This window comes from Musca autumnalis, unplaced genomic scaffold (genome assembly GCF_047663935.1).
Source record: "Musca autumnalis isolate F117 unplaced genomic scaffold, ASM4766393v1 scaffold_3, whole genome shotgun sequence".
NCBI classification, from domain to species: Eukaryota; Metazoa; Arthropoda; class Insecta; order Diptera; family Muscidae; genus Musca; species Musca autumnalis.
In genome coordinates, this window is record NW_027411866.1 from 115,977,041 (window position 1) to 115,991,205 (window position 14,165).

The window sequence follows — 14,165 nt, forward strand, 5'->3', positions numbered from 1 at the left end:
TTGTTAAAATTTCGGTAATAACCGATATTATTCGGCTAGTTAGCGACCAATGGAAACTAGTCGCAAAGTTCTATCGATAGCAACAGCGCTTTCAACTTTTATTTGAACATTTCATTCATAACTTTGCATTTTAATTTTACCGATTTTTGTCGGTAACTCAAAAAATATGTTAGGGAATCGCAATACAGGGGTCTGAATTTTGTTCTATAGGCAAAAAGAAGTCAGACCAGGGGCCTGCATTTTTTTTCTATAGAAAAAGTAGACAAACAAGCGGTGTGATTCTCTAACTCATTTTTTAAGATGCCGAAAAAAATCGGTAAGATGAAAACGCAAAATTATGAATGAAAAGATCAAAAAAAAGTTGACACCACTCTTGCTATCAGTAGAACTTTACGACTACTTTTTATTCGTCGCTAACTTACCAAAAAAAATCGTTAATAACCGAAATTATAACCATTTTAATTTTACCGACATTTGTCGGTAACTCAAAAAATGAGTTAGAGAATCGCACTACAGGGGTCTGATTTTTTTGTATAAGAAAGTGGCCAGACCTTTGATATGAATTTTTTATATAAAAAATGTGGCCATACCTTTGGTCTGAATTTTTCTATAGAAAGAAGTGGCTAGAAATTAAAGCGCATAATTTTGTTCACTTGTCAGACATCTGTGTGTTCTGTGTCTATAGCTTTCAAAGTCCCTTTGCACAATATTGAAATATTAATTTTTTTGTCTTTTCTTTGCAGAAAACCCCCACAGAAAAGGCGGAAAACTATTTAATAAGTCAAACGAAGAAAAAACCAAAGTGGAAAATGCAAAAGTTAAATTGCAAACAAATGAAATGAAGATAAGAGAAATGTATGCATAAAGAAAGAAGTGTTGCCAAGAAGAAGCAACAGCAACAAAAACATAAACAATAGCAAACGAATTGAAAAAACTTCCGCATTGGTTTGAATTACTTTGAAGAGAGACTGAAAAAAAAACAAAACCACCAGACTAGAGCTGTAACATAGCCCGCCTAACACCTATGGTTACACTTGGCTGCAAGGCAATAAACAAAAAGGGAAGAAGGGATTGAAATTTAAAACCAAAAACAACTAAGAATTACTACTTCTAAGAAAAAATATAAGCAAGCAAAAATTATGGCAACCAAAACCATTATCAATTGTATGGACCAACAACAACAACCTACCTCCTCAACTTCTGCATCAACGCCACACCAAGGCATTTCAATAAAAATTGATCAAAGTGGTTGTGGTGGTAGTGGTTCAACAACGGGAATTCTTAATATACCCACCAATTATTTGGGACCATCCTCTGCAGCCTTGGTATCAAATGTCATTAAAATACAACATTCTTGTCAAACCGCTTCGTCTTCTACAACTCCGGGTTCTTCTGCGTCAACATCTTTAACAACATTGAATGGCACCGACTTGTACAACAACAACACCAAAAACAGTAATAATAAATTACTAATTGATATTAACCGTAAACAAACAACAATCAATGATTCTTCTTATGGCAATGGCGATTGCGAATCAAGCCAGCTTGTGGCTCCCGCTGTTGTCCAAGTCAAATGTTTAACTTCCAGGGAAATGCTGCTGCAAGAAAAACCACTGGAAGCTCCGATAATGGTTAACGGTATTGGAAATTTCCGAGAGAAGAGTATTGGCAGCAATGATCATAATCATGAAGATGATAATCATGAAGAAGGGGATCATGATTTGAGAGAGAGTACCCAAGAGAAACCACCAAATCAGCAGAGCAATAACTTTAATGAAAGTAACCAAACGTCCATTACGGCCACTAGCACCACCACTACAACAACAGAAACTTCAACAACGACCATACAACAACAGCAAACTAGTCAACAGGTTAATGGTAACAAAGAAAATAATAATGGCCATCACGGCTTAAACCAGACCATCTACTACCACTCGCATTCAACAACATCAAATGGCCAAGAAAAACAAGGTAATGATGATGAGACCAACTTCAAACATGATAATGAAGCAGATCTTCATCATAATGATGATCATAAAGAAAATAACAATGGCGATAATGATGATGATGATTGTGGTTTGAAGCTTGGCAAGAGAGATAGTTGCTTAGATATTGTTAGTCACGATGGTAAACGTTGGCCGGCCAAAGAAAACTCTAACAGTCTTTTAACGAAAGCGGATACGGCTACAACTCCACAGCTCTCTAAGAAAACAACTTCAGTGATTATTGGTGAAAATCTATATTGGAAAAAAGTGCAAGAAGAAGAAGATAATAGTCAAGATTTCAGTGAATATACCAACAAAAACTCCACGAAGAGTTCCACACCAACAACCACAACAAGCTCAGCTCATGTTGTAAAAATCCAAATAAATCCCCAAAACACAACCCCTAATCCTCCTAATTTATCCACGGAAAAGAAAATTTCCATTGTAAAAATTGAAAACGAAGAAAATTTTGAAAACAACAACAAAAAAGAAAATATAAAAGAAAGTGAAGTGAATTCAAGTGAAATTTTGTTGAAAAAACCAGAAGAAGAAAAAGAAGACCAAGAAAAATCCAAAGAAAAAGAATTGGAAAATCAGCGAAACGGAAAATCATTGAAAAGTGAATTACATTTAAATTTAGAAAAAATGGTGCAAAAATCACAAAATAATAATTCCGTAACAGTATCCAGCGGTGGATCCAGCAGTTCCAACAACATTACCACCACTTCGTCCATGGCCACAAGTGCCCCCGCACAAAACTCGGTCAATGAATTAAATGTTACAAATCCCAGCTATCTTTACTATTCCACCATGTCCAGTGGCCAATTTTCACCTTGTGACACCTTGGACAGTGGCACGGGCAGTGACTTGGAGTCACAAAACCATACACCCCACACACCCACTGCCCATTTGCTGCTGCCCAACAAAAAATCCTCTACCAATGGCCTTGAAATGCATTTAAAAACCACCAAAGTTAGAGTATCCCAACATGCCAATGGCAACAGCAAGGATAAACATAACTGTAACTCCTCCTCATACACCGACTCGGAGGAAAGCGAGGCCTCCTCCCTCAGCTGCGACTCTTTGCATTCCAATGAATTTATGCGCCAATCTTCACAATCACCAACAATACAAAACAAACTTTCCTCACCCTCAAGGAAGGTACTTGGCTCCTTCCTACCCGATTCTTTGCTGAGGGACATCAAAAACCTCAAACTCAACAATACCGAATATGAGGCAGAAAACGAAAATGAAGAGGATGAAGATCACATTGAACAGAGGGTCAAGGCCCACAAGCAACGCAGCGAATCTACATATGAGCCCATTAGTTCGCAAGACTACATGATGGCTCAAAATGACTATGTGCAGACTCGTAACACTGTGAATCAGGAAAATGCATCTACGAATTCTGCAAAACGTGCATCAATGCCGTCCAAAACATTTGTCCTAAATCAAGAGGATGGCACTTTTATTGACATGAAAATGAATTCCATGCCCAGGAAATACGAAGCTGACAAATATTACAATTTCCATGTCAATGAACATGAAAATTTCCGCAGTTTTGGAAACAACAACAATAGTGGTTTTCCGGAATCAGGTAGTGAATCTCTGTCGGAATATGAAAGCCGCAGCAGCTTGCATGACGATGTTTTTGCTGGTTATAAGGATTTACGTTGTGGTTCGGCAACATCAACAATACGCTCGAATAAGGGCACAGTACGTGGTGTCAAGAATCGTGTGCGCAATGGAATAGCCACATTCTTGCAATTGCAGCAACCAAATATGAAGGTAAGTCCATAAAACGAAATATTAGAGCCTTAAACAAAATTTTCCGGAACCTATAACAAATCAAACCACAGTTTTAGTTTAGGTTTTCTGGGGGAAAAAATTCAGACCAAATGTCTGACTACATTTTTCTATAGGAAAAAAGTCAGACCAAATGTCTGACTACGGTTTTCTACAGAAAAACATTATGACCAAAGGTCTGACTACATTTTTTCATAGAAAAAAATTCTTACCAAAAGTCTGACTACTTTTTCCTATAGAAAAATTCCGGCGGACCATGTTTTTTCTATAGAAACAAATTCAGTCCAAATGTCTGACAACTGATCTAGACCAACGCACGGTGGTCGAAACCACTGATTTAGCGGTGCGAAATTAATAACTTAAAAACCAATTGAGATATGTTACTGAAATTTAGCACAAACACAGCCTGTGTCTGTGGGTAATAATGTGCCATATATGAACAATATTGGCTAATGTTTTGGTATAGCCCCCATATAACGGTACTTTCCGATTTTCCGTATTTGGAGGATTTAAGACACATTTTCGTCGCAAATTAGTTGTAATCTTGTACTTAGGGTTCCTAGTAGTCACAAAACATTTCCACCAGAAATTATGGACATAGGTGCACGTTTTGATATTATGCCCATGTAACCGTACCTCCCGATTTATCGTACTTTGAATATCATGGGCACATTTTTCAGCCGACTTGGCTGTTATTTTGCATTCCGTATTATCACTGCGTGTAAAACATTTTCAATGTGGATTTATGTTTTGATGTAGCCCCCTTTTATGGTACCCCCGATTCACTGAATTTTTACTTGTTATCCCATATTTAGTACCGGATTAAGCTATAATATGGTATTTTAGGGTTTCCGGGGGTATAACTCTTCCTTGAAAAAATTTCTCATGATAGGTCCATATTTTGATATAGCTCACATACAAATGCTCAGCTAAATTAGTATTAATTTCAAGCAAAATCCCATATTTTAAAAGTGCAGTTATCAGAAGATTTGCAAGTATTTGCAGCCCTAATGCGGTTATTCCGTATCCAAAGAGTCCAATTTAATTCCCCAAAAAATAATCGAACCCAAGTTCGGCCAAGTTTACAAGATGCACTCTAGGGAAAAAGCGCGTAAAACCAATAAAAACCGTACAAAAAATTATTTTTTTTTTTAATTTATTGCTATAGTTATATACACACAAAACTATTTTTTATAATTTAAGTCACACCCTCCGCTATCAATTAAAAATAAATTATGTTCAGTTTTATTGCGAATTTATTCAACATTTAAACAAATATGAAGACAATTTTTTAGCAACAATTTTTTTAAAATCTAATGCAGCAAAATTTCCTGTATTTGATAGTAAATAACTGAGTGAATATTTACAACAACGAAAATGAAAAAATAAAATTTTTGTCAGCAAAATGTCTGTAATCGATACAATGGAAAATATTTCGCAATTTTATAGTTTTACTTTTGGACTTTCGCGCCGCTAGATAAATGGTTTCGTCCAGTGTGCAACGGTCTGACTACTTTTTTTCTATAGAAAACAATTCACACCAAAGGTCTGACTACTTTTTTTCAATAGAAAAAACAATTCAGACCAAAGGTCTGGCTACTTTTATTCTATAAAAAAATTCAAACCTAAGGTCTGACTACTTTTCTTCTATAGAAAAAAAATTCAGACCAACGGTCTGATTACTATTTTTCTATAGAAGAAAATTTAGACCAAAGGTCTGACTACTTTTTTTCTATAGAAAAAAATTCAGACCAAAGGTCTGACTACTTTTTTTTATAGAAAAAAAATCAGACCAAAGGTCTGACTACTTTTTTTTCTATAGAAAAAAAAATCAGACCAAAGGTCTGACTACTTTTTTTCAATAAAAAAAAAATCAGACCAAAGCACAATGGATCCACCAATTGGAAAAAAATTCAGACCAAAGGTCTGACTACTTTTTTCTATAGAAAAAAATTCAGACCAAAGGTCTGACTAATTATTTTTTCTATAGAAAAAAATTCAGACAAAAGGTCAGACTACTTTTTTCTAAAGAAAAAAATTCAGACCAAAGGTCTGACTACTTTTTTCTATAGAAAAAAATTCAGACCAAAGGTCTGACTACTTTTTTCTATAGAAAAAAATTCAGACCAAGTGGTCTGACTACTTTTTTCTATAGAAAAAAATTCAGACCAAAAGGTCTGACTACTTTTTTCTATAGAAAAAAATTCAGACCAAAAGGTCTGACTACTTTTTTCTATAGAAAAAAATTCAGACCAAAAGGTCTGACTACTTTTTTCTATAGAAAAAAATTCAGACCAAAAGGTCTGACTACTTTTTTCTATAGAAAAAAATTCAGACCAAAGGTCTGACTACTTTTTTCTATAGAAAAAAATTCAGACCAAAGGTCTGACTACTTTTTTCTATAGAAAAAAATTCAGACCAAAGGTCTGACTACTTTTTTCTATAGAAAAAAATTCAGACCAAAGGTCTGACTACTTTTTTCTATAGAAAAAAATTCAGACCAAAGGTCTGACTACTTTTTTCTATAGAAAAAAATTCAGACCAAAGGTCTGACTACTTTTTTCTATAGAAAAAAATTCAGACCAAAGGTCTGACTACTTTTTTCTATAGAAAAAAATTCAGACCAAAGGTCTGACTACTTTTTTCTATAGAAAAAATTCAGACCAAAGGTCTGACTACTTTTTTCTATAGAAAAAAATTCAGACCAAAGGTCTGACTACTTTTTTCTATAGAAAAAAATTCAGACCAAAGGTCTGACTACTTTTTTCTATAGAAAAAAATTGAGACCAAAGGTCTGACAACTTTTTTCTATAGAAAAAAATTGAGACCAAAGGTCTGACTACTTTTTTCTATAGAAAAAAATTGAGACCAAAGGTCTGACTACTTTTTTCTATAGAAAAAAATTGAGACCAAAGGTCTGACTACTTTTTTCTATAGAAAAAATTCAGACCAAAGGTCTGACTAATCTTTTCTATAGAAAAAAATTCAGACCAAAGGTCTGACTAATCTTTTCTATAGAAAAAAATTCAGACCAAAAGTCTGAATACTTTTTTCTATAGAAAAAAATTCAGACCAAAGGTCTGACTACTTTTTTCTATAGAAAAAAATTCAGACCAAAAGTCTGACTACTTTTTTCTATAGAAAAAAATTCAGACCAAAGGTCTGACTACTTTTTTCTATAGAAAAAAATTCAGACCAAAGGTCTGACTACTTTTTTCTATAGAAAAAAATTCAGACCAAAAGGTCTGACTACTTTTTTCTATAGAAAAAAATTCAGACCAAAAGGTCTGACTACTTTTTTCTATAGAAAAAAATTCAGACCAAAGGTCTGACTACTTTTTTCTATAGAAAAAAATTCAGACAAAAGGTCTGACTACTTTTTTCTATAGAAAAAAATTCAGACCAAAGGTCTGACTACTTTTTTCTATAGAAAAAAATTCAGACCAAAGGTCTGACTACTTTTTTCTATAGAAAAAAATTCAGACCAAAGGTCTGACTACTTTTTTCTATAGAAAAAAATTCAGACCAAAGGTCTGACTACTTTTTTCTATAGAAAAAAATTCAGACCAAAGGTCTGACTACTTTTTTCTATAGAAAAAAATTCAGACCAAAGGTCTGACTACTTTTTTCTATAGAAAAAAATTCAGACCAAAGGTCTGACTACTTTTTTCTATAGAAAAAAATTCAGACCAAAGGTCTGACTACTTTTTTCTATAGAAAAAAATTCAGACCAAAGGTCTGACTACTTTTTTCTATAGAAAAAAATTCAGACCAAAGGTCTGACTACTTTTTTCTATAGAAAAAAATTCAGACCAAAGGTCTGACTACTTTTTTCTATAGAAAAAAATTCAGACCAAAGGTCTGACTACTTTTTTATAGAAAAAATCATACCAAAGGTCTGACTACTTTTTTTGCTATAGAAAAAAAATCAGACCAAAGGTCTGACCATATTGCATAATCTTTAAACTGATTAATTTTTCAACAGCAAACAATTCAAATGCCAATTGTGATATTTTGAACAGTCAGCCAATGTATTGCCATCGGCTATACAGCATGGGAATCTTTCTTTTAGCTCAAAATTATTTTCAGCAATGCTGCAATCACCTATATTTGAACATAAGTTTTTTCCTATTTTTTTCTCAAAAGATTAACCAAGTTACCGACATGTGTTCAACGCAGATTGCAATCGCTCTATATTCCACTAAACATTGAACACAAACAAAAAATGGGTTGTAACCCATCAGAGGTAATATAAGACTGTATTACTGTTTTGTTAAGTCATTGGAAAGTCAAACAAATAAAACTCTCACCAAACATGAACAACAATAAAAACACAGTAAATTGGTAAATATTGAGGTTCAGTAAATTTATTTCCGCAAACAGGTTTTGTTTCATTCCTCCATTTAAACATTTTTCAAGTATAAGTTTCAATGGTCAAATTGGGTGGTCGTATCGGATTACCCAACACTCTTCAATTGCATTTTCTTGGGAACAAGGACGTGCTAAGGTTTCATTTGTATCGAAACCTTAGCACAATACAAGGTTAGATTTATTCTTAAGTGTTTGATGATTAAAGGGGGGTAGCCTTTAAAATTTTATCATTTCTTGTTGGGTCATGAACTGATGAATCGTAAAATATACGAATATAAACTGAACAACATTTATTTTTATTTTTTAAGCAATTAACCACGAACTCATACGTTTTCATAGATCCATACTTGATGATCCATGTTAGCTTAATTGTAGTTTTGGCTTTGAAAAAATAAGATTTAATAGTTTCTTGTGAACTAATAATGTTACCTCTCAAACAAAACAAAGCAGGTCACAAAGGTCAAAGCATTAGCTAATTCACTTGGTGTTTACAGTTACGAAAATAATGAAAAAACTTCAATCCAATCCTTCTATAGACAAAAGTAGGCAGACGTTTGGTCTGATTTTTTTTCTATAGAAAAAAGTAGTCAGCCCTTTGGTCTGAATTTTTTTCTATAGAAAAAAAGTAGTCAGACCTTTGGTCTGAATTTTTTCTATAGAACAAAAGTGGTCAGACCTTTGGTCTGAATTTTTTCTATAGAACAAAAGTGGTCAGACCTTTGGTCTGAATTTTTTTCTATAGAAAAAAAGTAGTCAGACCTTCGGTCTGAATTTTTTTCTATAGAAAAAAAGTAGTCAGACCTTTGGTCTGAATTTTTTTCTATAGAAAAAAAGTAGTCAGACCTTTGGTCTGAATTTTTTTCTATCGAAAAAAAGTAGTCAGACCTTTGGTCTGAATTTTTTTCTATAGAAAAAAAGTAGTCAGACCTTTGGTCTGAATTTTTTTCTATAGAAAAAAAGTAGTCAGACCTTTGGTCTGAATTTTTTTCTATAGAAAAAAAGTAGTCAGACCTTTGGTCTGAATTTTTTTCTATAGAAAAAAGTAGTCAGACCTTTGGTCTGAATTTTTTTCTATAGAAAAAAGTAGTCAGACCTTTGGTCTGAATTTTTTCTAGAGGAAAAAGTAGTCAGACCTTTGGTCTGAATTTTTTCTAGAGGAAAAAGTAGTCAGACCTTTGGTCTGAATTTTTTCTAGAGGAAAAAGTAGTCAGACCTTTGGTCTGAATTTTTTTCTATAGAAAAAAAGTAGTCAGACCTTTGGTCTGAATTTTTTCTATAGAACAAAAGTGGTCAGACCTTTGGTCTGAATTTTTTCTATAGAACAAAAGTGGTCAGACCTTTGGTCTGAATTTTTTCTATAGAACAAAAGTGGTCAGACCTTTGGTCTGAATTTTTTTCTATAGAAAAAAAGTAGTCAGACCTTTGGTCTGAATTTTTTTCTATAGAAAAAAAGTAGTCAGACCTTTGGTCTGAATTTTTTTCTATAGAAAAAAAGTAGTCAGACCTTTGGTCTGAATTTTTTTCTATCGAAAAAAAGTAGTCAGACCTTTGGTCTGAATTTTTTTCTATAGAAAAAAAGTAGTCAGACCTTTGGTCTGAATTTTTTTCTATAGAAAAAAAGTAGTCAGACCTTTGGTCTGAATTTTTTTCTATAGAAAAAAGTAGTCAGACCTTTGGTCTGAATTTTTTTCTATAGAAAAAAGTAGTCAGACCTTTGGTCTGAATTTTTTCTATAGAACAAAAGTGGTCAGACCTTTGGTCTGAATTTTTTTCTATAGAAAAAAGTAGTCAGACCTTTGGTCTGAATTTTTTCTAGAGGAAAAAGTAGTCAGACCTTTGGTCTGAATTTTTTCTAGAGGAAAAAGTAGTCAGACCTTTGGTCTGAATTTTTTCTAGAGGAAAAAGTAGTCAGACCTTTGGTCTGAATTTTTTCTAGAGGAAAAAGTAGTCAGACCTTTGGTCTGAATTTTTTCTAGAGGAAAAAGTAGTCAGACCTTTGGTCTGAATTTTTTTCTATAGAAAAAAAGTAGTCAGACCTTTGGTCTGAATTTTTTCTATAGAACAAAAGTGGTCAGACCTTTGGTCTGAATTTTTTTCTATAGAAAAAAGTAGTCAGACCTTTGGTCTGAATTTTTTCTAGAGGAAAAAGTAGTCAGACCTTTGGTCTGAATTTTTTCTAGAGGAAAAAGTAGTCAGACCTTTGGTCTGAATTTTTTCTAGAGGAAAAAGTAGTCAGACCTTTGGTCTGAATTTTTTCTAGAGGAAAAAGTAGTCAGACCTTTGGTCTGAATTTTTTTCTATAGAAAAAAGTAGTCAGACCTTTGGTCTGAATTTTTTTCTATAGAAAAAAGTAGTCAGACCTTTGGTCTGAATTTTTTTCTATAGAAAAAAGTAGTCAGACCTTTGGTCTGAATTTTTTTCTATAGAAAAAAGTAGTCAGACCTTTGGTCTGAATTTTTTCTAGAGGAAAAAGTAGTCAGACGTTTGGTCTGAATTTTTTTCTATAGAAAAAAGTAGTCAGACGTTTGGTCTGAATTTTTTTCTATAGAAAAAAGTAGTCAGACCTTTGGTCTGAATTTTTTTCTATAGAAAAAAGTAGTCAGACCTTTGGTCTGAATTTTTTCTAGAGGAAAAAGTAGTCAGACCTTTGGTCTGAATTTTTTCTAGAGGAAAAAGTAGTCAGACCTTTGGTCTGAATTTTTTCTAGAGGAAAAAGTAGTCAGACCTTTGGTCTGAATTTTTTCTAGAGGAAAAAGTAGTCAGACCTTTGGTCTGAATTTTTTCCTATAGAAAAAAGCAGTCAGATCACTGGTCTGAATTTTGAATTCAACCTATCAGCTATTTACTCATTGGCTTTTTCTTCATGCTCATTTTCTTAATTTTAATTGTAAACTTTAAATGGAGCCATAAAGTCCCCAATTTAATTAAATTAATCCTAAGGTGACATTGGCAATGGCCCTTAAACAAAATAATGGTCAAATTTATTAAACAATGCCAAATAGTCAATAAAGCAACACCACCACCAACTCTACTGGCACTCAATGAAGCGAGAGGTTTTTGGCAAACAAAAAGTGTTCCGCATTAGTTGGCTATTAAAATTGAAAGACATTCACCAAAAAATAATAACAACAAATAAACGCAACTTGGCGAAATAATGAATTCAAATTTTGAAAAAAAAATGAATATTGAGCGAAAATTCCCAAAGCATTAAATAAATAATGAGGAACTAAGAAATGCAAAATAGTTGAACATCAGTTTTGAATTAAATTTTTTACTTGTGAAGTAATAAAAACTAAAATTAATTTTTTTCTAAATGAAAATTGCGTGAAACTTTTTGTGAGTAATGTAGATGGGTAGAGTACAATACAACAACAAGGAAAACAAAAATGTGGAAAAATGTATTATGGATCAGCTGTTGAGTTGTGGTATGCATTACGAACAAATATTGATACTTAAAAATTCCATGGGGGATTTGGCTAGACTTTCATTTTCAATTCTCATCAACCAAATATTAGTCGGGGTTTCAGCTACTTAAAATATCAACTTGAAATGATGGGAACCCCTGCCCTACCTACCTTTAACAAAAATTTATTCCAAAACACTTACCATTGATAATAGTTTTGGTATTTATGTATGTTTGTGGCCATCACCCAACACTTGTTGAGGAGGTTTCAGATGAACCCAAAAATATTTCAACGAGGAGTTGCTTTTATGTCATGGCGTGTTTGTCGTGCAAGTGGCTTGTCTTGATTTCAGTTTACTGGGCGTGTTAGTGGACGTTGTTTTTCTCTTTGTTTATGTTTCATACTTTGTTGTTGTTGTTAGTTACAATGTTTCTTTTTTGGAGGGGTTCAACAAATTATGACGTATTATTCAGTTTTTGGCTGGTTTGGCCGAAAACTTAAGCGTGTTTTAAGTTTTTTTGTTTCTGCTCTCTGGCATATGTGATTGGCATTTAATTAAGCATTTCTTCGATTCACATCTACACAAATATCAGCTGTTTTTTTTTTAACAAAATTTCACTTTCATTCAAGACCACCATTTCAATAACAACATCACGACACAACCTAGGCCATAAAATTAAAAAAAGTGTGATAATTTTTGTGAAGACAAGTTTAATGAAATATGTTTTCATTAAATTTTGGTAAAACAACTTTGCGTTTCTAGATTGTGTGGGTTTTCGAAATGAAAGTTTAGTATGAATCTTCCATAGCTTCTTATTGAGTTGAAATATTTATTGCCTTTATTTGAAGTTATTCCAAATATTTCATTATTCTTTTTGGTGAATGTTGCACAACCGGAAAACCTTGCTTTAGTTTGTTTGTGATTCCAATTAATTTCTTGACATGTGCCGCAAACGATTGAAAAGAATGTTTTATGTTTAGAAATAGAAATAAAAATACTATTAGAGTAATAAACGTGTATTAAAAATTGTTGAATATTTGTGGAGTTCTTAAAATGTTATACATAGCAGCTATATGGCATGTGTTCTATGGGGGCTATGTGAAGATGTGGGCTTATAACGACAAAATTCTGGTGGTATATTGAAGCGAAACCCTTCAAAATGCCGAAAATTGGGAGGGACCGTCGTATGGGGAATATATGGAGCAATATCGAAAATTTTAGGTGGAAAATTGTATACCCCCAAAATACCGAAAATCGGGAGCTACGCTTCCTTGGGGCTATATGAAGACGAGGACCTGTATTGATAATTCTCATCTGGAATATTTTATATCCCCATCGGATTCTAAATACCAAATTTTAGGCATATCGGTGGGACATTGAGGCCGCAACCTTCAATATACCGGAAATTGGGAGGTACCGTTCTATGGGGGCCATATGAAGACGTAGACCTGTACCGAGAAATTTCATGTGGAAAGTTTAATTTCGCCAACCACGATTAAAAAACAAAATTTCAGCCATTTCGGTCGGATATTGAGGCCACAACCTTCCAAATACCGATAATTGTGAGGTATCGTCCTATGGGGGCTATATGAAGATGTTGACCTATACCGACAAGTTTCAGGTGGAAATTTTGTAACCACAACGAAGACTAAATACCAAAATTCAGCCTTTTCGGTAGAGTATTGAGCCCACAACCCTCACAATACCGAAAATCGGGAGGTACCGTTCAATGGGGGTTATATGAAGACGTGGACCTATATCCACAAGTTTCAGATTGAAAGTTTTATACACGCAACGAAGACTTAATACCAAATATCAGCCATTTCGGTGGATATTTAGGCTAAAATCTTGAGAATACCGGAAATCGGGAGGTACCGTTCTATAAAGACTTGGACCTATAACGACATGTTTCAGATAGAAAGTTTTATTACCCCAACCAAGATTATATAATTGTTCCACAAACATCCCAGAAGAGACAAGGGAGACTTCTCCCCCCGTTCTATGGGGGCTATATGAAGGCGTGGGCCTATACCAGCAAATTACAGGTGGATATTTGTATACCCGCAACGAAGACTTAATACCAAATTTCAGCCATTTTATTGACAAATTGAGGCCACAATCTTCAAAATACCGAAAATATGGGGGTACCTTTCTATGAGGGTATACTATGAAGTCCTGGACTTATACCTACAGATTTCTGGTGATAAGTTGTATGCCCGCAACGAAGACCAAAAACCAAATTTCAGCCATTGCAGTGGTATATTGAGGACACAACTTCCAAAACTCATTAAAATATGATACAGAAATATGGGGTTGTAAAAAAGCCATCACCCTAATGCATACATCCATTAGCTCACCTGTTTAGACATCCTTTAGGTCGACTAAGAACTGACTACTGGTCGACTATAAAGACTAGCGTCCCAGCAAAAAGTTTGCCTCCAAAGAGGCAGTTAAATGATATGTACAAGTGATCTGGAAGTGCATCAAATTATGCATTTTCACTCATGATTTTTACAAGAGCGTGACTACTGAAAGAGGCACTCCATTGCACTGCATTTTAACTGACCCTTTGGCATTGCATTTTAACTGACCCTTTGG

The 14,165-nt window shown here is 33.9% G+C and overlaps 1 protein-coding gene across 1 annotated transcript in view; it reads left to right on the plus strand.

Moving 5' to 3' along the window:
• LOC141397573 (uncharacterized) overlaps window positions 1-14,165 on the plus strand; it is a 173,480-nt gene that overhangs the window by 28,669 nt on the left and 130,646 nt on the right. Inside the window, exon 2 of the mRNA XM_073974010.1 lies at window positions 744-3,773. Coding sequence (XP_073830111.1) covers window positions 1,140-3,773 — 2,634 coding nt within the window. The 5' untranslated portion in view covers window positions 744-1,139. The remainder of the gene's footprint in view (window positions 1-743; window positions 3,774-14,165) is intronic.